This window comes from Diospyros lotus, chromosome 3 (assembly GCF_014633365.1).
Source record: "Diospyros lotus cultivar Yz01 chromosome 3, ASM1463336v1, whole genome shotgun sequence".
Taxonomy (NCBI): domain Eukaryota; kingdom Viridiplantae; phylum Streptophyta; class Magnoliopsida; order Ericales; family Ebenaceae; genus Diospyros; species Diospyros lotus.
Window position 1 is genome coordinate 4,739,702 of NC_068340.1, and position 25,323 is coordinate 4,765,024.

The 25,323-nt window shown below is 38.1% G+C and overlaps 1 protein-coding gene across 2 annotated transcripts; it reads left to right on the plus strand.

Moving 5' to 3' along the window:
- The first annotated feature begins 1,814 nt into the window (after nucleotides 1–1,814).
- LOC127798335 (chaperone protein dnaJ 16) lies at nucleotides 1,815–24,948 on the plus strand. Of its 2 annotated transcripts, XR_008022373.1 has the most exons (13): nucleotides 1,815–2,116; nucleotides 2,805–2,928; nucleotides 3,191–3,273; nucleotides 3,374–3,485; nucleotides 3,578–3,682; nucleotides 13,802–13,852; nucleotides 22,193–22,282; nucleotides 22,385–22,493; nucleotides 22,633–22,781; nucleotides 22,871–22,924; nucleotides 23,028–23,318; nucleotides 23,395–23,508; nucleotides 24,565–24,948. XR_008022373.1 is itself a non-coding variant. In XM_052331841.1 (12 exons), the coding sequence occupies exons 1-11, from the start codon at nucleotides 1,980–1,982 to the stop codon at nucleotides 23,301–23,303; spliced, it is 1,290 nt and encodes a 429-aa protein (XP_052187801.1). In that variant the 5' UTR covers nucleotides 1,815–1,979; the 3' UTR covers nucleotides 23,304–23,318; nucleotides 23,395–23,870. The 2 variants fall into 2 exon arrangements, 1 of the variants encoding a protein (XP_052187801.1); XM_052331841.1 differs by lacking the exon at nucleotides 24,565–24,948 and having other exon boundaries at nucleotides 23,395–23,870.
- Nucleotides 24,949–25,323: the final 375 nt, after the last annotated feature.

A 25,323-nucleotide genomic window follows, 5' to 3' on the forward strand; every position in this document is an offset into this window, starting at 1 on the left:
GTAATAGGATTTTCGAGGAACGATTTTGTGTTGAGTTTCTGTTAATTGAAAAAAAAATATTCTCAAAATCTAACGTTACGTATCGCCCTAAGAATTGGAGTGTCAGTGTCAGGCAGGGGGCGTGGGCTCTATGGAAGGCACACCCGTCCTTTACATTTCACGTCGGGTAACGTAATAGGAATTTCACGGAAGCATGTCCCGAGCTAGTCACATGCTATTAACTGTTAGAAATAGGAGTAAACTTGTAAAAGAATGACACAAACTTTGTTAAATATATTTACAAATTTACCTTTGGGCTACCACTGCCAGCACCACCGGACTGTTGATCCATGGTCGTACTTCCATTCATGAATCACTAAGTATTTATTTGTCCATGCAAATCTTACTAGTTGAAGTAATATTGGACCTAAGGCAGCCCATTAATTGAACCATTTTAAGCCCCAAAAGCAAGGTTCATTCCAACCTTCTGAACATGAAAGGTCTATCCAACTTGAAAAAGCAAAGAAGGGGCAAAAATCTATGTTTGGATTTGGATTCAGATTCGTGGAGAAAGAATAAAGATAAAAAGATTTGGATTTGGATTTAGATTTGTATTTGGATTTGGATTTTCATTGGGTGTCAAGTAAATAATTTTTTTTAATTATAATAAGTGATTTCTAACCATTTTCTTTTTAAAAATTTTCAAATTTAAAGCAAACCCTTATTTTAATAAGCGGGCCCCAGGCATTATACATCATCATTCAGCTATCACAAAACGTCTTGTATATAATAATTTTTTTCTTAAATTACACTCGTACCCTTGAGATTGCTTGAAATTTAAACACTCTTCCGTTGTTTTTAAAAAATTATATTGACATTTTCTAAAGTTAAAATTTAAAACAATTTAGGATTTTTTACGTATTTTAATTTTGAGTTTTGAATTTTAAATTCATATTCAATTTTATATTTTGAATGTCTGTTTTAAAATTGCTGAAAATACGTTTTTTTTTTATCTGTAACGTTTTTTGCATTTTGAAAATTTTAAACGTGTTTGTAATACAAATAATCAAAATGACTTTTTGTTATTTTGAATTTTCTTTACAATTTTTTTTTTATTTTTGAAAATGCATTTTTAAGCATATGAAAATAAACACATTTTCATTATTTTGAAAAATTAAAAAATAAAAACGGACTGAAAACAATAAAAAGAACAGAGCTTTAGTCTTTGCCATTACTTTTAAATTTTATAAAATATCTAAAATGTCATCACTTTTTTTATTTCATATCATTTTTTTCCTTATATTTATTTTTTTCTTTTAACAATCACATTAACTTTTGCTCAAACGTTTTCTTTCTTTTTCTTTTTGTAGGAACTCAACTATTAGGGTATTGTAAGAACTTAATTGCTCGTATATGTGATTTTTCTATATTTTTATTTTTTAAAAAAATTAAAAAAGTAATGGTTAATATTTTTAGGGTTCAAAAAGATTGGTGTTGGCACGAAGAAATGGTCGATCACTTGTAATTTTTTTATTTTTTATTTTATTATTAAGAAAAAAAGAAAAAAAAAAGAAAAGAAAAGTGTAATTTTTTAAAATAACAGTTATTTTAACGTAATTTTTTTAAATAAAGGGGAGGTTTTTCAATTTCACCTAACCTTAGGTGTGTGATTGTAATTAACAGTATTTTCTAGTAGCGAAGTGTAAGGGTAATGATTTATACTTCTCAGTATTAAGTAAAAATAGGTCGTAGTTGAGGGTGTCTAGTTTTTCCCTCCAATTTCACGAAGATCTCTCTCTCTCTCTCTCTTCCCCCCCACAGGGCCACAGCTACAGTTTGGAATTCAGTTGAATTATCTTTCATTTTCTCATTTAGGGTTTCCTCAATCTTCTTCCGAATACCAACTTTCCCAAGAAAGTTCTAGGGAAAAAATCGCGTGAAATTAGTAGCATTGTGAGTCGATCACAGGATTCTCCAGTTCCTCAGCTGTGAAATCCAAAATGCCGGTTCACCGATCGAAATCGGTGAAACACGAGTCCGCGAAGCCGCTCCGACGAGACCCCTATGAAGTTCTCGGCGTCTCTAGGAACTCCACTGACCAGGATATCAAAAGCGCTTATCGAAAATTGGCTCTCAAGTATGTTAGATTTCTCCTTCTGGAGGTTTCTCACTCGCAATGTTGCGTTGGTTTGTTTTGTTATTCAAAACTGAAATTCTTGGCGTTGATAAATGGGAGTTTAGGATTTTTCCTTACAATTGTTTGAGATATCCGCGGTTAAAGCTGATTCTCATAATCTCATACTTGGGCATGGTGTCAAATTTTGTTCCCACGCTTGCTGAATGAATAACTAAGAAAGGAAAAAGGAATTAGAAGGAATTGAAGTGAAAAGCATTAATTGTTTTGGCATTGAGATGACTAACAGGTGTGTATATCTACATATATCCGTGTATATTTTGAGAAGGTTAGACATATACTTGGAGGGCGTGAACAGAGGCTCCCCTTATGTTCAACGGATTATTTCTTAATGAATGGAACATGTGAGAATGTGTTACACCACAGTTCTGAATCAGAAGAGAGTTTCTACTAGATAGCCTTCAGACAATGATGCACCTACTTATGCTGACTTTGCTGAATTCCAGTCTTTGTCGGTTTGGATTTAATTTAGTTATAGTTGGCAAAGGACACATCTCCCATTGTGCTGAAGATGTTCATGGCATCTGTGTGTGTGAAGCATCCACTGCATATGGCAGAGTTACTCTTCATTTTTTTCTTTTTTTATTATTGATAGACAGAATGTAACGATGCTAACACTATACAATTTCAGGTATCATCCTGATAAAAATGCAAATGACCCAATAGCTGCTGATATTTTTAAGGAGGCCACTTTTTCGTATAAAATTTTGTCTGATTCAGACAAACGCCGCCAGTATGACACAGCTGGATTTGAAGTAGGTTTCCTGTGAGACTTCCAATGCTCAGTTCCTTTGACCTTTAAAATGGTTACTTTTTGTCATTCTTCCGTGTTTACTGTTTTCATTCTGCAGTTCCAACATTTTAGTTTATTCAACAACAATAACAACCATTTATAGGTTTTTTGATTTATTCAATCTACTAACAAAACTAGTTTTGATTTGTTTGTGTTTTAGCCATTTTTTTCCTAGTCTATGAGAGGATTTAGTGCTAAATATGGGTTTATCATTCTTTTCTCAGGCTGTTGAATCAGAAAGCCAAGAATTGGAGGTGGATCTTTCGAGCTTGGGTGCTGTGAACACCATGTTTGCTGCACTTTTTAGGTAAGTTCATAATGTACTCTCTTGTTGTATTTTCATAATAAATACTTGGCCTGATCTATAGATAATAGCTTCTAGTCTGTTTTTATTTCGCTGCATGTAGTAAAATTGGTGTTCCAATCAAAACAACAGTATCGACGACTATTCTGGAGGAGGCACTGAATGGCATGGTAACAATTTGTCCACTTGCTTTGGGACAACCTCTACATAGAAAGGTTAGTTAGTTATTGGTGGCGGGGCTGTGTTGTTATATTAGGAAGGAGCTGGTTGTATTATGCTTATACGGATAATAGACATTACTTAACAGGTTGAAAGACAGTGTGCTCACTTCTATTCTATTAGCATAACAGAGGAGCAAGCACGTTCTGGGTATGTGTGCCAGGTGCAGTCACCTGACAAAAGCAAATTCAAGGTTTGTTCAAATGGTTGGTTGCAAAGGGTTTATTACAAATTTCTCAGTCTAAGCATGTGAAACTTCTTTTTTTTTTTTTTTTGCCACTCTTAAATTATGATTTATGAACTATGTCGGCTATTTTAGCAAACAAAGATTGGTAATGGGCTAATAGCTAGTTAGCTACAAGATAGTCAACACTAAAGATGGACTAAGATGAAGTTATTTTCCTGTATAAATATTAGGACTTTAAATCCATTCAATATAGTAATATAGGAAGTCTGCAAATTGATTAGTTGACTTGTTTAAAATTTAGTGCATACTATCTGTCTCCATCATTTTCCTTTCCATTAGCTGATTTTTCATACTTAAGTTTGCTGTTACATCTTTTTTTCATATTTGTACTTTATTCTTCTTAAAAGCTACTGTATTGAATTGGCAATTAGAAGAGGTAATATCAACTTCTTGCAATGATAGTAGAACAACAATATCAAGTTTGTATTCTACTATGTTCGGTTGACTACATGAATTTTAGCTTGCAACTCATTTCTTTCTATGGAGTTATCTTTTCTAAGGCCTTATAATTGATATTATATTTAAGCATCTCCCACGATCCCACCAAGTTTATTTATTTATTTATTTATTTTTTAATTTTATGGTCTTCCTTAATCTCTTCTGCTAGATATTTGTTCTAGTCCATCCATACTATTCACAAGAGCCTCAATTTGTCTTCTTTTCACATGACAAAACCATTCTAATTGTGTCAATGCATCTTCTCTTCAATAGGAATCATTCTTATTATAAATAAACATATTTCTAATTTATCTTTTTTTGTATAACCACACATCTATCTTAACATTCTCATTGTTGGAAATGTGGAGCCTATTCTGATTTATGACTCTTACCCAAACTTAAACAGATTAGGAATCCTGTTTGAAATTGGAGTTCTATTTGCCTTAATTTTCATCAATAAATATGTGAATATAATTCTTGTAATCAAAATCTTCAAAATAGTGAAAAACACCTAGAGCAGCTGTAGATGTAGGGATTCTTTGTCGAACCACATAAATTGTCTTTTGTGTGTGCATGGTTTTGTTCAAGTTTTTTATCACTTGATTCGTTCCCTAACACTCATTACCGTTATGCTCAGATTTTGCACATGTTAGTGTTTTACTACCAAATTTTTTGTGTTGTACAACAAAACTAGTTTTGTACTTATAAAATTTTCCTTCTAGCTTTAAATAAACTCTTGCTATAACATAAAGCATTAGGTGCACTTTTCTATTCTAATCATGTCTTAATTCCATTGGTAAAATCCTCATTAATCTCTCAATTTTTTTGAATGTTTGATCCAAGATATCTTAACTAATTGATGATGCACTGAATAGACCACCAATGTATTTATAAAGAAAATATACCAATTGGCAAGAGAACCTTGAGCTTCAGATGATCGAAAAAATCTTTTGCAAAAAAATAACGGTGAGACTGCCTTGGGGTTGGTCGAGAAAATCACTTTAATGCCGAAGTCAGACGTGAAGTAATAGTTGAAGAGCAAGAGAGCTAGAGATAGCTTGAAATCATGATTGAGAATGTTATCTTGGAGGGGAAATCCTCTTCTATTCATAGTAGTTCAAAGATAATTTTTCGCTTAGGATATTAGGTCTCTTTGTTAGGCATGGTATGGGAATGTTATCTTCGATAGATTTAAGGAGATTATTTTTATTCCTTAAAATTTTCTTTCTAAAATTTAGGATAAGGGTTTATCTCAAATTTATAGGGATTTTAATTGATTGTTAAATTATAGAAAGTATTTTCAAATCATGATTAAATTTATTACTTAATTCTAAGAGAGAATCAAATTAAGTAGTTCAATCTGGCAGATAATTAATTTGCCTTCGAGCCTATAAAAGACTCCCTTTTTGAGTGAGCTTCACTTAGGTGGACTGTGGTTGAGGATGTCTACTTAAGTAAATCAAGACCAACAATGACTTAGTTAAATGAGTAATGCTACTTGTCGAAAAAGCTTCAGAGAAAGCTTTACCGAATTTTTTTTTAATTTATTTTTGATTTAATTTTTCATCTTTTATCTTTTTGAATCCCGCCTATTTCACTCACTCACTCAGTCACTCTCTCTCTCTCTCCCCCTCTTTCACTGTCTCTCTCACTCTCTCTCTTTCAAACTCACCGTTGCAAAGAGCATCGGCCGTCGCCCCCCCACTGTCGTGCCCCCTGTCGCGAGCACCTTCCACCGTCCCCCCTCCCCCAGTGCTCACATCGTCCTCCATCGCCCCTCCCTCTGCCGCTTGCACTGTCAGGCCATAGACAGTCGTCACCCGCCCCACATCGCCGCGAGCAACGCCATCGCCCCTCCTTCCGCCGCGAGCAACTGTGGCCCCCCAACCTCCAACTGTCCAGTCCTCCACCTTCGGCCTTCGGGTCGCTCTCTTTCTCTTTCTCTGGTTAGTGCGCGACTACGACGAGATCGTGGTGCCTCCACCTCTGGCCATCCAGTCCCCCACCTCCGGCTTGTTCTCTCTGGCAAGTGCGCGACTACTAATATATGAAAAATGAGTTCATACAAAATTAAGTAAATGGATTCTTTAATTGTCCCAAATCAAATATCCAAAACTGAGTTCCGAATAAGAAATGGATAGTCGGGCCAGCATGAAGTAAGCAAACTAGCAAAATGCCAATTATTATGGTGAAGTGTTATTGACTCCTTAATTAATTTTGACGCCAAAGGTAAGAATATGCAAGCTTGAGCCTGTAAGATACAGGTAGATGAACAGCTATTTGATCATAAGCATTGTCTGCATTGAGCTCCTTATAAACTGATTCAAAAATTACTTGAAACTGTCACTATATGAACAATGAGTTCATAAGAATTTAAGCAAATAAATTCTTTCAAGTGGTGCAAATCAATTATCCATCATTTCCTAATAAGAACTGGAAAGTAGGGCCATCACAAAGTAAGCAAAATAAGCAGAGTAATGCCCCTGCATAGACACATAAAGATCCTGCACTTATGTTGACAAGCCAAGGTCATTGTGGTCTGAATGTTACCCATGAGGATAAGCTTTGATTCAATTGCAGGGTGAGGTTTAAGTCAACCATCAACTCTGTATCCGTTTGCTAAGCCATGTTATGAACTGAGATGATTATTGACTATCTCAAAGTAAGTTTTCCCATATGAAGTTACAATATTATTTGTGTTCTCTCTTATTTAACTGCTGGGCTAGTGTTCCTTTCTGGGCAATTATTGGTCCTCAATTTTGATCCATTAGGCAGTATCAAAGCCAACTAACACAAATAATATGGCCGGCGGGTGGGGGCAAACGGCAGTGGGGGGGCCAACTTGCGGGCGACGGTGGTTGGTCGGAGGGGCCGGCGGGTGGGGGCGAGGCGGTTGCTCGTGGAGGAGGGAGGGGCGACGGCGAGTGAGGCTGGATGGGGCGACGGCCGGTGCTCTTTGCGGCGGTGGATTTGAAAGAGAGAGTGTGGGAGAGACAGTGAAAGAGGGAAAGAGAGAGTGCGCACTGGTGGTGGGTTTGAGAGACTGGGAGAGATAATGAAAGAGGAGGAGTGAGAGAGGGTGAAATGGGCGGGATTCAAAAAGGTAAATGATGAAAAATTAAATAAAAATAAATTAAAAAAATTTCGATAAAATTTTATCTGAAGCTTTGTCGACAAGTAGCATTACTCTAATTAAATAGACTAGAGCCGAGTCTGAACACGTGTCACTTGTAATTTTTCAAATAATGATCGCTCTTTTGAAGCTGTCGCCTTTCGAGATACGAATTGTCCGCTTTCGTGCCTTATATATATATATATATATATCTGTTTAAACTTTCTCTGATCCTTTCTCTGCGTTTCCCTTACTTGATTGTTTGATCCCAGCTTCATTTTTTGGAACCATTCGGTTTTCTTTCTATTCTTCGATGGCTGATGAGTTGGAGAGGGTTTTACTGGAGAATCATCCGTCACAGGAAATAAAGATGAAATTGATGTTTCCAGACGAACAGAAGGAATTTCTTGAGAAGTTTGAAATCCCCAATTCATGGGTAGTTGAGTTTAACACCCAATTAAGAGCCGCATTTGTGTCCTATTCACGCTTTTGTCAACGATTTTCATCTTCCTATCCATTGGAAGATTTCAGGCTTTCTTTAGCAGCTTGGGGTCGCTTTTACTCAGTTCGTTCCCTTTGCCTGGAGATATTTGACTGCGTTTTTAATGACTTGTTCGGCAACAAAGGTCGAGCCTACCCTCGGTATGTCTCTGGTTCACTGTTTAATAGTTTGATGGTTGGATCTATTTTTCTGCAAAAAAGCGTCGCAACCGAAGTTGGATATAGAAGAGTTAATTTCTTGGGGAGGATCAAAATATAATGACACCTGGAAGGATGAGCTTGTCTTCATTCGCCTGGGGGTGGATTATCCTTCTGTGGGGGGTTTGGTTTTGCGAGGAATAAGTGGACCATTCGCCCGAAGAGAAAGGCCTCTTAGGATAGAGATGTCCAGAACGAGGTCATCTGTCTACTTGGTGCGAAGGCCCACTTCGGTTCTTGGAAAAAGGGGTGCTTTGAGAAGACGTTCCTTCTCAAGTTCGGGCTGCTAGGTAGGTCACGTATGTATCCTGCCCTTTCCTTCTTCCTTTCTCCTCTTTTTGTTATGTTTTTTGTTCTAACTATGTCTTTTCCATTTTAGAGGACCATTAGGCACAGGTGGTGTTAACCACGTACAGCTGGTGAGTTTATCGACTTTCCAGAGTTAAGAGGGGACCTTTCCTCCTGAAGAGTCTTTGAAGGATAAAGGCAAGTGGGTTGTCGAGGGTCTTCTGTTAGACATAGTCGAGGGCGAGGTTTCCCCCTAAAGTAGAAGAAAAAAGAAGAAGATGAGCAAACTCGGTGTGGAGGCCAACCCTAATAACTTTCCCAATAGATCTTGAGGCTTCTCTTGCGGGGAAAGGAAGTTGTTGTGGGTTCAAGAAGGTGAGGGCTTGGAGAGCACATAGCATGGTTTTTGCGCCCAAGGGAGAAGAGGAGAGAGACTAGGAAGAGGAGGCTTGAGACTCGGAGAGTTTGTTGGTGCGGACATCAAGGGGTAAAGCCCCTGTGGAGAGTGCTTGTCAAGATGAAAACTCAAAGGATGAAATTGCCATAGGTGATTTAGTTGTGAGGATTCAATGGCAAGCAATGGATAAAGTTGCTTGAGAGCTTGTTATTTTCAAAGCCTATGTTGAGCATTGTCACCATAATGTGGAAGTGCCAGTGATGAAGCCTTGATTGTTACCCCAGTCCGTTCAGTTCCTCCAATCGTTGATGTTGAGGTGGAGGATCAAGATGAACAGTCTTCGGGGTCTAGTTCTCTAGAAGAGGACCATGTTGGTTCATTAGGTACTTCAAATTCTTCTCAAATCACCTCTGTTGAGCATGGTGAAACCTCAGTCCTTGAAAGGAATGATGATGGGAGGCAAGCTTGGGGGAGAACCCCCCTAGTTGCTCAAAGTTTGGATGACTACGTTGAGGCATTAAATATAATGTTTCACTTATTGTCTTTCATCTTTTCTATGCTTGTCATCCCTGTTGTTGACCTTGATCGTTTACAGAATTTGATGAGATTCTGCAAGGCCGTCTTGGAGCACAAGAGGTTCTTGCTTAAGTGCTTGGATGATGTTGGGGGGTGTATTTTGGAACTCAAAGGCCAATTGGTCAAGTGGCTTTCTGTGGTCGCAATTGATTGAGTGTTTGAGCTAAAGGCCTAGGTTTAAGACTTGGAGGCATAATTGAAGGTTTTGAGGGAATCGTTGTCAATTGCTGATAGCAGTAATAAAGTGCTCCAAGAGAAATTGGGTTGAGGCTAAAGGATTGAATAAGAAGATTGTTATAATTGTGACCTAAAATTTAAATTTGACTGTGATTGAAATTCCTAATTTGACCATGATTATGATTTCAAATTTGACTATGATTAGGACGCTAAATTTGATTGTGATTGGGATTTATCTCAATTGAAAATTTATTTTCTTGGCTCATTTTCTTATTAGAATATAATTTCCTGTGTACATTTACAAATGAGTTTTAAGTCTATAAATAGGTGCCCAATGCCCTAGAATTACCGTAGTTATATCACTATTATTGTACCAATATCATCATAGTGATATTTTGTTCTTTCTGCTTGTGGTTTTTCCTAATTTGGGTTTTCCACGTTAAATTTTGTGTTCGTTTGTGTGGTTGATGGTTTGATTGTGGTTTGTTTTCAATCTAAAATCATAACAAATTGGTATTGAAGTCGTTGGATCAAATCGTCAACTGTTGCTAGATCACAGCCGTTGGATCTGCACATAATCATCATCTTTCAACTAGGGTTTTCAGGTTGCCCAGTTATTGTTGTTGTTGCGACCGTCGGCCATCCCGTGACATGTTGTCGTTGCCTTTGTTGATGCTGCTGACGGTTGCCCTTGCCTCTATCATTGTTGACCGTTATTGTTGCTTGCGTTCGTCTTTCTCTTGCAAACATCTGCTTGTTCGAACGTCGACTAGCTCCTCTGCAAACGATCGTCGACCGTTGCCTTTGGTTCTTGTTTGGCCAGCCATTGATTGCCTACAACACGACTGCACCCCCTTCTAGTGACCTTTGATTTGCCTCCGTTTGAGTTTTTTGTCGGACGCCATTGCTTTTGGGCCGATTGCCACTGATCGACCGATCTCACTCTCCCTCCCACCATTGTCGCTTCTAGCTGCCTTGTCACCATTTGTTTTCGCCTCATCAACTTCTCCGATCGACGATCGTTGGCCTTCCTCCCTTCATCCTTCACTGATCGTCGTTGTTGCCGCCGGTCCACTTGCTTTGTCTTCCGGCTACCTCACCCCACCGTTGGTCAGCTTGCTTTGTTTTTCTATCACCTCCATTAGTTGCCTTGCCTTCATAGTCTGATTGCCAAGTGCTCTTCATCGTTGACAACCTCAAGCTCGCCCAGATCTGGTCCAAATCTGACCCGGCCTGCCAAGACCCAGATTTGCTTCAGATCTGACCTAGTAGACCAGGCTCGACCCGCTAGATCTGTCAACCCAGATTCACCTAGATTTGTTGCCTAGATCCGCTATCCTGGTCTATTTTCTATTAGGGTTTTATTTATTGATCGTTTGGCATTATTTGATTTTCGTAATGGTTACTTTGAAGTATGATATTCCATTGTTGGACCGGAATATTAGTTTCTCACTATTGCAGGTTAAGATGTGTACAATTTTGACAAAGATGAATTTAGATGAAGGTGGAGTCATTAAGGTGGATTTACATTGGTGAATGTGGAGTTAAGGTCAATAAAGATATGTTGAGGCTGATCTTGTTGCCTATCCTTTGAATGTGGCTAAAGATATCCACTACATTAAGCGTTGTGTGGATTTAGTTGGTATTTGTCAGGGAGATTAATTCTCCCTGATTTTGTTAGAAGAAAGAATTATGCATAATTTCATATTTGAATTTCGTGTTAAGGTGGAGCTTGTTATAATTGTGACCCAAAATTCAAATTTGACTGTGATTGAGACTCGTAATTTAACCGTAGTTATGATTTCAAATTTGACTATGATTAGGGCATCAAATTTGATGGTGATTGAGATTTATCTCGATTGAAGATAAATCTTCTTAACTCATCTTCTGATTCGTCTGCTCGTGGTTTTTCCCGATTTGGATTTTTCTCGTTAAATTATGTGCTTATTTGTGTGGTTGATAGTTTGATTGTGGTTTGTTTTCAATCCAAAACCATAACAAAGGTTAGCAAGCTTGAGAGCCTTTATTGTCAGTCCCTGAAGGGCATTAAGAAGGCGAACAATGCTGAGTTAAAGGTCCAAGACGAGCTTCAAGTGTTGACTTCAATCTATAACTAGATTTGGGAGGGTTACAAGAAGGTGGAGGAAGAGTACTCCAAACTATAGAAGAAATCTTGCTAGTGGGGGACCAAAATGTTCAAGGTCCAAAGTGAGTAGGATCAAGCGTGGGCAGAGGTGGAAAGGCTTTGGCTCACAAAAAGAAGGCTTGGCAGAATGTTAACAACTTGATCAATCAGTTGAAGGACTCTAAGAAGAGGGTTGCGGGTGCTTTATAGTTGTCGCATTTCAAGTATCAACGAGGTCTTGCTGATTTTCGCCACTCCATTGCCCATGTCACTATGTTAGAGCAAGTTGCCCAAGGCGGGTTTCGGTTCCTAGTTCGTGAGGTCCGGGAGAAATTTCCTGGAGTTGACATTAACTCTATTCCCTTTGATCTAGGGTTTGTTTTTAAGCTTTTGCCTTGATTACTTGTAATGCACTTCTTTTGTATTTAATGAAGTATAATTTCGTGTTTAGTATTGCCTTGTCTTTATTGCTTTTATTAGAGATATCTATGTTATTGTCGTAGTCATTAATCTGATTTATTCAAGGCAGACCCCTGGAGGTTCAACAATCCTTTGGGTATCTAAGTCCTTGGGTTCGATGGGGGGATCATACCAATAGTTCGAGGATACTTGAATGGCTTAGCTATTATTGGTCTTCGTTTGTCATAGGCTTTTCTCTGGTCGACTAGCTTTGTCTATTGTCACTGTGAGGATGATCCCATGTGCACGTTGTCTGGTGTGTGGGCTGGTGTTTGTTAACCAATTATCAGTTCAATCCCGAAGGGGGCCATTAGTGCATTAAGGTGGTGCCATATCTGTGCTTCACGTGATCTGGTGCTAGTTAGCCGATTACTGATCCCTCTAGCATCTTACAGGTGCGTAAAATAACAAGAAAGCAAGAGATGACAGCAAGGGTCAGCTTTGACCAAATCAAGATTGTCATTAATCAAGATGCCAAAGCATGGGTCAGCTTTGGGCAGAGCAAAACACTTGTAATTTAACAGTAGCTATGCTTAGGCTAAATAAACAGAGTTTCATGTAAGGTGAACTAAAAACTGGAAAATTAAAATAATAGCTAGTAAAACTAAACTAATGGCGAGTAATTTGATTAAAAGTTAAAGAAAGAACATAGCTGGAGTTGGATGAGTGGTTACTGGTAATGTTACTTCAGATTGTCCAAGGCCTAGGTGTGCTGATGTTTCTCCATTTGGAGACTGAAACTTATAAGCCTCAGGTCAGATTACCCTGCCGACCTGATAAGTCCCATTTCGTGGCTAGGTTCTATGATTCCTTCAGTTTGTTGATGATTTGATCCTTCAATTTTACTCTAACATGATCTACACTTATATTGTTACTAAGCTCACATTTCATTTATTTGGTTTTCAATCTACTTGACTTAAAACCTTTAGATTCTAAAGTGTTCATTTCTCAAGCTTAGTATGCACACCTTCTTTTGTCTCATCCACCAACACAATAAACGCTTAGCCTTTTAGATGAGATAGTGGTTAAAAATTAAATATGGTACCAAAGTAGGCAAAGGTTCTAAGTTCAAACCTCACTTCAAATCTGATATTTAAATCATTGCATGCCTTTGGGCTAATTGTATGAAGTCAGGGCCATATCTGCAAAGTATGAGTGTAGCTGAGATGGAAATACTATGGTGGATGTGTGACCATATAGGTAAAAGACAAGATAAGAAACAAGATCATGCGCAATAAAGCTAGAATGACATCTATTGAAGATAAGATGTGTGAGCTAGGATTAAGATGGTTTGAGCATGTGAGAAGAAGATTGACAAATGCACCTATGAGGCAAATGGAAGAAATTAAGGAAGTTTTGTAGCAAAAGAGGAAGGGGAAGAAGAACGAAAATTTGGTGGAAACCCTAAACAGGATATAGGATATATTGATCTCATAGAGGCCTTGGATAAGGTGAGATTAAGGCTTGTGCTGTTATTGTTTGCTTGTTATTCATGGTTTTACTTTATTTCTATGTTGATGGCTTTTTGTAAGATGCGCTGATTCTAACTTTCTTTTAATTTAATTTGAAGTCACTTTTCCATTCTCTTTTTTGGTTAGGTTAGTCACATTTCTATTTTTAGCATATTTGTTATTAAATTTCCTGTACACATTTGTTTCTTCTAATTTTTCTTACATACCTAAGAGCAATTTTCCTGTGATTTTATGTGTTTTGACAAATTGGCTAGATTATACTTTTATTAGATACTTAACAGTTGCCACAATCTTTTGACTAATAGGCTTCAGGTATGTGCAGCTATTATACTTTGATCAAGAAGAAAATGGTGGATTAAGCCTTGCACTTCAGGTATAACTGTTTATCGTTTTTGTTTATTTGAGATTTTCTTAAATAACCTCCTTTTCACTGAGAATGACATAATTTTAGGAAAGCTAGGAAAGAGTAAAAGCTTTAATAAGAGGTTGGCATTGGGTATGGTATGGTTGATAAGAAGCATTTTCTAGAGAGCAAAGAGGTATCAATTTGATTTTGGCATGATCATTTCCACTGAAGAAGCCTTGACGGGTAAGAGAGATTTATAGGACATATCAAGGGATTTTCTTTCTTGCCTTCGTATGGTGTCTGTAGTTGTGATGTCAACAATTTGGCAATGGCTTTGGTGGAAGGAATTTGTTGTTGCCGAAATACAACAATAGAATTTTTATTGAGGGAATCGTCTTAAAGCCATCAAGAATATGCAAGATAGAAGTTGATCAGAGCGCGTAGGGCATTCCCCTTGCGAATCCTCCAATGCTTAAGTCAGATCAGTTGGAAACCAGAAGAGAATACAAAGAGCTTTTGTAGAATTTTTTAACATACCTATTGAGTAGGGGTCACCCCCAACTTATAGAGGTGATAGTTGATAGATGGCTGAGTCCCATTTCTTTTGGGACTGGGATTACCATCATCTGTTTTGGCTTTCAAGGTAAAGACTTCAGAGGTGAGTTGGTGCGTTTTTGGTGGGGATACAATTTGGAGAGGTCTTTGAGGGACTTCTGAGTCTCTTGGAGAGTCCTCTCTTATAGTCCTTGAGGTAGGTTTGCCAGAGGGTTTGTCGGGGACCTTTTTAGTTGGAAAAGTTTCCTAGATCCTTTTTGGCTTTTGCTTTTTGGACTTTTGTACTTGTCTCGGACTTGGCTTTTTGGGCCTATTTTGGCTGGCATATTAGAATTAAAAGTGGTTTAAGGAACCTTAATAGGCCTTTGAGCCACGTATGTTAGTTTCTGTCACGACCCAAGGGGAATTAGGGGGCAAAGCTATAATTAGCTACCATTGTTGTTAGCAGATATTTTGTAATTGCACATGGGAGCTGCTAGTCTAGAATATGCTTCAGATTAGTTGTTAGTTGATGCCTATAAAAGGCCTACTTGTAGGAGGATGGATGTGATGTTGAATGATAATTTGATTTGAGTCTTCTCTCTCTACGTTCATCTCCCTCTATTTCCTCTTGTCTCCCTCAATTAACTATGTTCTTGTTCTGTATTTCCCTCCCTTTTTGTTCTCTCTTCCCGTATCCATACCAAATTACTTCCTAAACCCTAGGGTCGTGACATTTGGTATCAGAGTAAACGATTCTCGGCTTTGGTCCTAAAAGTTTAGCAATTGACCAAGGCGATTATGTGCAGCAAATTTCGATGGAGGTTGATTCTCGAAATTTGAAGGCGACTACGAAATCCGATAGCAATAGGCGAGTTCAGGCCATAGATTGCGAAACTGATTGAGTGCAGTAGGCATTGCTGGAAGTAATGGTAGAATTGATCGAACAGTTGAGTCAATCAATTACAGAAGGTGGAGTTGATATAGCTTCGGAAATAGCAAGAGGAGCAGATTTTGTAATTCGATCTGACTTGAATTTTGAGACGACGTTCCTCAAAGAGGAATTTAACCAACCGATCTTGATCCTAGCTGCATTATGGAAGCGGGGATAAACTCAAGTGTCCTTGTTTGCGTACCAGATCAGATTGGTTTCCTTGAAGCAAAGTTTCGTGATTTTGAGCTAAGGAGATAAGTGAATTCCGATGATTACGGGACTTTGGACAGTGATTTGGTGGCGAATCCACTAGGGATCCCAATTTGTGTAGATCGTGGGTAGATAGCGGCTGGTTGCAAGGCGGAATTGAACTTGGATTTGAAAGGCATAGTCGAGCAAAGCAAACTCAGATTTGAAAAGCAAAGTCGAGCAAAGCTGTAACACCCTGCCTTACACGGGCGCATCACTATAAGGGAATTCCCGAGAATCTTTTAGCACCTTACACGGGCGCATCACTATAAGGGAATTCCCGAGAATCTTTTTTTTTTTTCTAGGTTCATCACGCACGGCTCAGCAAGAACAATTGACACATGTTTTAACGTGCTTGACACATACGATGTTTCAAAGAACAATCGTCACATGCTCACACAGGCCGGCACTCACGGTGACTTCAAGAACAATCTTCACATGCGGATAAGATCTCGAAAACCCAGTCTTGCTCGTTTAACTGACAAGATCAATAATTTTAAACTAAACGAGTCATAGTATTACGCAGCGGATTAAATAACATCAAAATACCGTGGCCTACCACGAGGTTCATACATAGTGTTTCCACACCAAAATACGTATTAGAACGTTACAAAATGATAACAACGCTATCATGTGATCGTTAATACATATACCAAAATAAGTACTACTGCTTTAAAATGATACAACAGCTAGCATACTAAACACCGTTGGCCCTCAACTGGCCACGTCCTCGCCTTCACAGCAGTCCTTGGCTGAAACGTTGAATGTTCCAGGGGCATAAATCAGATTAGATGATAAAACATCTAAGTGATGGCATGGTACAACTTACTGAATGCATGAAAAACACACGAGCATGGCATATACAAACAACATCAATAACATGCAACATGTCTAACTTGAGAATCTCCCTGGCTTACTCAACATCTCGTGGAAAATCATTCCATACACTTTTGGGGTTGACCTTGCCGCGACATACTTAATCCCCGAGTGCCCTTCCACGTCACCCGATCACTGGGATTAACCTTGCCCCATTCTCAAGAAGACCCTATCCCGTCTCCCATAAACATAACGACGACACGAAATCAATACCCCGATGATATGAAAAACCACATGCCATGCACCGACTCTTTTGTAAGTAAAACAGTTGATGCAATATTCCATATAATCAATATGCATACGATGCCACAAAAACATAAGTAAAATGCCTACATGATCCATCCCAAGTTTTAGAGGGTATAACTGCTCGCTGGAACTGGTTCACACATATGCAACCTAAGCTCGGGAGGGTAAAACTGCTCACCTAAGCCCATTACGCACACACCAAAGTACTTTCAAGATAAGGGTAAAATTGGAATCAAACCACTCATCTTAATTCAGGTAAAAGTCTATCTTCACCTCGAAAAGCATCACACCTCGAAAATCGTGCAATCCTTCCTTTTAACAGTCAAGTCGTCTCCTGATTACCATTATGACTATAGAAATTAATATTTCTATTTTTCCATAATTTCCTCAATTTTTCCTATTTTTCCAAACCTTTCCTTCTTTCGAAAATTCATAATAAATACCTAATACCAAATTTCTCCAAATATTTTTTGCATAAACTCCCCTTAAAATAATTTTACAAAAATATTAAAAGAAATTTCAGGAAAAACCTGGGCCTCACGCACCCTCACGCATTGGCATGTGGGTGAGAGTGAAGTCCGCGCGTGCACACGCGCGGGCTTGTCTTCTCAGTCGTCTTCTCGACGACAGCCAATTCTGATGGTCTCCGATGGCCAAAACGACTATACCCTCTTGAAGTGCTCGACGAGGCGACCTTGATGGAACCTTCAAATGGTCGGAACAGTCGTCGCAAAACGCCTTAAATCCTAGTTGCAAGTCGCGGTCGGTAGCCTCTCGATTTTCTGGCTAGCTTCTAAAACCCGATGAAACGTACACCTCTCTCCCAAATTCTCCAGAATTGCTTCCCACAACTCAAAGAACAAAAGTCCCTTATTCCTAAGGCTCGATCCAAGCTAAAATGAGAGAAATTTCACCCGATTTGTTTTCGAAACCCTCAGCCTTCAACCCCTATTTATACCCGTTTTTTACGCCAATTTCCACCAAATCTCTGATTGATCTTATCCCCTAAGCACCTGATCTAGCGTTTAAACCAATCATCTAGCCCTAAATCATGAGAAAATGCCCTCGAAAAATCTGGCCGAAATTTTGATCCCATCTGACATTAATTCCAGTCACGTCACCGTCGTGCTCGACCAATGGCCATTTCCAGATGCTTCATCATCACCTGGAGGCTATCCCCGAGTCTCTAGGTGACCTTCTCGACATCCCAGGGCGGCTGGCCGGCGGCCATAGTGCGTCCGATCGGTTTCCCATTGCTTTTTGCAAATTTTGCATTTTCACCCCCCAAGTATTTTCCAACCTCATTTCCCCCCTATCCATGATGCCCCTAGACTTTTTGATAATACCTCTATTGCCTATAAGTTCCAAGTTATTTATTTCCCTCAAGAATCTCTGAAAAATTTGTCGTTTCGACCTCCCTCGAGCAATTTACACAATCTGTACTTTTGCCTGAATGCCCTTAATCGCATTTTTTCAATCTCAAACCTTCGCGAATCTCTTGGTTTTGTCAAATACTACTTATTTGGGCAATTTTACCTTCCTTGACTTGCTTTGACATGGACTCTTGCCTTTCATTCATGTTTCGAATATTATACCTTGGTCCGAAACTTTGATAAATCTCATTTTGACCGCTCAATTTCCTAAAATACCTTTGACATTAAATACTGGGTATTACAAAAGCCACTTCGGCTTAGAATTGAAGAGGACGTAGGCCTGGGAGCAGATTGAAGCAGAGCCGATCCAATTAATTGAGGTACATCGCCAAGTCAGTTGATTGGAATTGAATCAGATAGTGAAGGCGAAGCAGGTGGTAGCCTCGGGCTGTGAATTTCGCTAAGTCTCGACTCAGATTGGAAGGCATGTGAAGGCACAACAGACCTAGGCAACTTCGGTTGTTGTTCCAAGAGATTGGATCTTGGTCGCTGCTTGTGAAAGGGCAATTCAACGAGATTGAGAAAGGGCGAACTTGGGGGTGGGATCCCGGTGATCGTTGATCAGCCACAATAGCTATTTCTTGGTTGTGATTCTAACAACTCCTAACAGCTAATCTAGGTGATTTTGGAAGGCAAAATCAGAGCTGATTAACTCACGACAGCGATTCTAGTAATTTTAGTTGCTAATTTAGAATTGTTGAAGTTAGATCTAAGCAATTCCTGGAAGCCATCTCAAAGAAGTAGATGAGGTTAACTGAAAATTTGATCCAAGTTCGATTAGAATTTGAAGGCAGATCAGACCGATTGATTCAGGGGGCCAGTTGATTCTAGGCAGTAATTGAGAGCGATAATTGATTCTCTGTTTCCTAAGAGGCTGTTAATCGATCTTCTGTTTTTGTGGCTGCTGCATTATGTGATTTGGATATTGGTGATCGTGGGCGAAGCAAATGGAATCCCGATTGGATGCCATTGAGTTTGAATGCGACAAAACCAAGAGCACATAGAAGATCGCCTGGAAACATTGGAGTTGAGAATAAAAAATACTCAAGAAGAGGTCAATCAGAGTCGATCGGAGTATGCGGTCAATCTGGATCGAGTCGTTAGCGGGCTTCAAGAGGAATTTGCTGGATTAAGCCAGCAAATCAGCCAGCAGGTGAGTGCAGCCTTGAGCATGTTTAGCCTTCCGACGAATTTCCCTCCCAGGGCTTCATTGGTGCCAATTCTAACAATGCCAAGATCTAGGCAGAGGCCTAATGATCCTATGGAAGCAGGGGAGAGGATGAAGGCAGAGGAGGATAATTTGAATCGAGGTGTTGGTAGTAATCACTCCACCATCCTAGGGCCATGAACGGACATTCCCCCTATTTGAAAGAGATAGACTTTGGTGGTGGATCTAACGATTTGAACAGGGTGTTCTACTAATACCGAGTAGATCAAAGGGAATTAGGGGGCAAAGCTGTAATTAGTTACCATTGTTGTTAGGAGATATTTTGTAATTGCACATGGGAGTTGTTAGTCTAGAATATGCCTCAGGTTAGTTGTTAGTTGATGCCTATAAAAGGCTACTTGTAGGAGGATGGATGTTATGTTGAATGATAATCTGATTTGAGTCTTCTCTCTCTACGTTCATCTCCCTCTATTTCCTCTCATCTCCCTCAATTAACTCTGTTCTTGTTCTGTATTTCCCTCCCTTTTTGTTCTCTCTTCCCCATATCCATACCAAATTACTTCCTAAACCCTAGCCAAACCCTAGGGTCATGACAATTTCTTGCTTGAGCAATGTTTTTCTTTTCTTGATCAAGGACACATGAAGAGATTTCCTAAGCTTCATTGGCTGTTTGGTCACCAACTGCTTTCCTGTTCTTTAAGTGCAAGCACCTAAAATGGAGTGCCAGACCTGGACAGGTCCTATCATGAACCCTTTATAGTTAATCACTTTTTTCTGCCAATTTTTATGTTGAAGCAAAAGTGAAGTTTTTCCATTAACAACCTCTTGTACTCCTCATTGATCTCTCATCAATTTATTTTGTTGGAGGCATTGATTTTGCATCAATTGGTAGAGGAAGGTTTTTCACGGTGTATTACTAGTATTTGAGTACTTTCTCTAGGTCAGTAATTTTAAAGAGGGGACTATGAGATGAGGTACTTCAGAACCATCCAGGCAAGATTAACTCCTTGATTCTTATGTTTGGTTCTGGTATACCTGTAGTACACTACTAATAATGCCTAGATCTGTGCCAGAGGCCCTAGAATATTATTGATGCTAGATAAGGCAGGCACCTAGAATATTCTGGTATACCTGTAGTACACTACTAACATGATAAGGCAGGCACCTTGTTTGCAATACAATTTCCTCCTTTTACATCCCTTCACTCGCCAAATTTTATTGAGTTCTTAACTTGAGCTTTTACATTCTTGTTCATGGTTTTTTTGGGCTTTCTTGTTTTTATACATTGTGGAATTTTTCTGGTTAGTTTTGAGCAATCATATTAATAAAATGCGTTTAACTTATTAATCTAATTGGATTTTCATCTTTAAATTGTTCAAAAAGTAATTAGTGATGTTTATTTCCTGGAAGAACTTCTCAAGGTATTTTCTCTCACGAAGTGAAAACCCTCTTTCCCGCTGGCAGTCTAACCCATCCTCTCAACATACAGCTATTTTGCTTCAAAACCCTTTGAAGAGTTGATGATAACAGAATACTGAAGAATAGGTGGAGGATTGAAAGAATGTTGTATTTGATTATGTGTACAATTTGGTTGTTTAGATAGATTTATGTTCATGTCTGTACAAGACAAAATAGGGAAGCTATAGAAAAGAAAAACTATAGAGTAGAACAGAAAAGAGTATATACAAAAAGATATTCTAATCATAATTTGAAATCTAAAATATTCTGAAGATATTTCTGTCTATATTCTAACATCTACCCTCAAACTCAACAGGCTGAGAGATTAGCTAACTTGAGTTTGCACGTTAAATCATGAGAGCATCCAGGTAGATAAGCTTTGGTAACAAGGCCATCGATTTGATGTTGGGAAGTCACAGTAATAAGTTGAAGACTACTATAACAAAATGTGTTGATGTACAAAACTGCACTCATTCTCAATATATTTGGTGTGCTTGTGTAGAATTTACTGTGGACAATTTGAATGGTGCTTTGATTGTCATGGTACAAAACTGTGGTAGAAGGCTGTAGAATATGGGTGGCAAATGGATACACAGCTTGTTAGCACTACTCGAAGATGATACAAATTAACGGAATTGGGTTTGAGTTAAATGGGTTCGTGTCAAAATTGAGTCAACCCTGAACTTGACACAGAACTAATTGTGCCATATTATATGAACTGTATCGTGTAATAAATGGATCGTGTTTGGATTTAGGTATTCGATACAATTAATTAATCATGTTTTGTTTGGATTGACCTGTATTCTTTTATATTTATATGTTGACACAACCTGAACATGACCCATTAACTTGAATTGCCACCCTACTGTAAAGTTTTGATATCTTGTTACTAGAAGTGTATCCAGAAAATGTTCATATGTAGTTTTTGCAACAAGGTACATAGCTTCAGTGCTTTCTTGTTGCACCAAGAAATAAGAGAATCACTCAAAGAGAAACAATATCCTGTAGTGTGGTCATCGGCCCAATTTATATCTAAGTAAGCTCTAAGCTCAAGAAATATTTGCAAGAAAGTTAAGACCATGAAATAACATGCCTTCAATACCGCAAAGGATATTTAGAAGGTATAAGAAAATAAGTTGTATGAGAAATAAATATAAATTGACTTACAATTTTAAACCATATAGACTATGTTAGGATGAGTAATTGTAAGATTTTTTAACTCCCGACTGGCTGGCAATATAAAGTAGGACCATCAAGGGCAATGCCATCTGTAGAAGTGAATCTAGCAATGGTATCCACAGGTGTAGGAGCAGTCTTTCGGTCAGATAAACCAACGTGATTTAAGATTAGTTGCATATTTGACCTGAAGAAGAAATTGGATGTTGTCATTAATTAAGACTTACAACTTCTGCTCTGCTGGGATCTATTTATTGCAACGGTTGTTTATCTTCAACTTCTTTTTGGTATAGGAGGATAGTGCAAAAAAGGGAAACATTACATCTGCCGGGATGTATTTTCTTTGTTTCCCCACTTATCGGTTGGATCAAGCAGCTATTTCTGTAAGTTGGCCATTCGCACTAATACATTCAGAAAGTGTTTGTTTCACCAACTTGTTTTTATTGCTCATTTTGGCCTTTGGTTTCTTCATACGGTGGCTTTAGATGGCAACTACCAAAGATACAGATATGGCCTTCTTCAAGAAATTGGATGGCTTTCGTCCATGCGAGATAACTGAACTAAAAGCTGGGACCCATGTCTTTGCTGTTTACGGTAAGTCTTGAAATATGTTAAATTGTTGACTATGGAATTGACCGGACATAAATGGCCACATCTGCTGATGTTCTGGCACATTTCTATTGATGAAAATTTTGGCTTCCCACTTTCTGCTGTTTGGGAAACGTCTCCTTAGGTGACAATTTTTTCAGAAGTGCAAGCTACCAAATAGAAGCGCTTTGTGCTGCACCTTTTGTAGAAGAGAAAGAGAGTCTTAGAGCCGTGGAAGCTCAGATTTTATCCAAGAAGGTGGAACTATCAAATTTTGAAACTGAATACGAAGAGGTTTGGAAATTGATATTTGCATTGTGCATTACCTCCATTAATTTCTTCTCTTATGGTTGCATAACTTCTATTGTGGATGGTGCTGATAGGTCCTGAAACACTTCACAGAGATGACCAGTAGATATGCTCAAGAAATGCAAGCAGTGAGTTGAATGCTTTGAAAACTGCATCACGAGCATTGTGCTGGGTGGTAAATTTGAGCAGCTGAAATTCAATTCAATCGCTGGTCTATGCTTAATTTTGCAGATTGACATGCTTCTTAAGCAAAGGAATGAAATTAAAGCCTCCTACAGAGTTGCTCCAGTGATCAAAAGCAGTAGTAGAAGCAAGAAATGCAAGGAGGCCAAAGAGGAAGGGCAACTAAGAGGTTTGAGGTTAAGGAGAACCGGTAGCAAAAGCAAAAATAGAAGCTCATCCCAGGAAGCCAAAGAAGATGGCCAATTAAGAGATGAGTCTACAGCTAGAGAAAAGCCAAGGAAGAAAAAATGGTATAAGATCCCATTGAAGGTGCACAAGCGGTAGCCTTGCTAAAATATGGTGAGAATTTTTACTAGTTTTTTTCTACTATCAATTTGCTTGTTTCTCTCTAATAATGGCCTATATTATGATATAGAATTATAGTCACTTTGGATAGTGTGAGGAAGCTCAGATCATATGCAGTGGGGGACTCTGAATCTTTGCTAGCTGCTGTACCCAGATTTTTGCCACCTTCATTTCATATCACTTGGTAAAATTCGTCTCCTCTTGATTTCTATATGCTTTCAGATATTTCTCTTCGTCATTTTCCAGTATTTCCAGACTTTGTGGGCTGTATTTGCTGCCCACCAAAATGCCACAGATTTCTTTCATCTCTAGCGAAATCAATCAAGTTAATTAACTGTTGGAAAGTGGTTTTTGAGCTGAAAATCGTGATCTTTAACTGTTTGTTACTAATTATTACTACTACATTTGTAGTAGCATTGCAAATGAACCGAGTTATTTGCAAGCAGTTCAATGTTTGGCTCGATAAAAGGTTGTTTGAATTCGTTCGTTAAAATAAACAAGTTGAGTTTGAGGATAACTTCGAAACTCGATTTATAAGCTAGATAAGGTTGAGTTCAGTAAAACTCGATTCATTAAAGTTTATGCTCTAAGTTTATTTATAAATACGTTAATATATTTATTTAGAATTTTATAAATATATTATTTCATAAGAAGTTATTAAACTTTAAATTATTATAATGATATAATCAATGAATATGTTTAAATTTAATTATTATTTAACATAATATAATATATGAATATATAATAATACAAAATAGCAAATTAGGCTGCCACGGCAAGAGATGCATGTTCTGCATGAAATAAACAAATTATATAATTTTATTTCAAATCCTTTTGAATTAGTAAATTTATGGATAAATTTCACAAATTACCTTACAAATTTATCTAAACTACACCAACTACTCATGTATTTTTTAAAATATCACAACCTTCCTTAACTATAACAAACTTTAAGATTTGATTATTTCACGTTTGTATTTAAATTATTATTTTTTCTCTCCTCCTTCTCACCTCCCTCTCACGCTTTACCTTGAAAGTGCTAATGGTTTGGCAATGATCGTTGGACCAATCACCACTTTCTCTTCTTTTCTTTTCTAAGATCATCTTCTAAGAGAGAGAGAGATACAATTGGTGAAAATTGTGTTTCATCTTCTAAGATCATCTTGGTCGTTATCTTTTTTTTTTTTTTCTTTGAAAATTTTCATGATAGCTTCAAAGCATTATCAATTTATCTTTGCAGTGAATGAAGGGTTCGAAGATGCATGCGTGAGAAAAATCTATCAAGATGTTGCTTCCTATTCATGATGATAGTTGTTGGCAACCCGAATATGGTTTGCAAGCTAGAGATAAAAGAGAAAATAAAGGAGAAAATATAAATATAATTATAACAGTGTTTTAGTTATTTAAAAAAAATATCGACGATAAATTTCAGACAATAAAGAAAGTGAGTTTCGCTATTTGTATAGAAAGAGCTTTACAGGAAGTTGTATAGAATCAATATATCGTGAGATTTTGGTGGTATGTAGGATATAAATTGAAACAATTTATCGTGATAAATTACTAATAAATTGGATTAAATGAAAATAAGGAGAAGATAGAGGGAACACTGGCGAAACCCTTCTTCTCAAACCACCCAAATCAACTGACCACGGGCAAAAAATTTTGGGACAATAATCTGTCTGTTTATGTCCTTCATTTATAAACTGCTTGGTACAAGTATTTGACATTTGATATTTCAGATTGCTACAGCATGTGCAAAATCTCCACACATTTGATAGCCTTCACTATTCTATGGGGGTAGTGAAGGCAACCCATTGGAGTATACTTTGCCTTCTACACGATGGGCATGTTCATCCTCTAAATTGAAACAACACAACAGTTTATGGGATATATTCATTCTCTAAATATGCCTTCTACACAGTGGGGATTTGTGGGTTTTTGGGCAACGAGTGGAGGTGAGAGAGAGAAAGAGAGACTGTGGCCGTGAGAGGCATGGTTG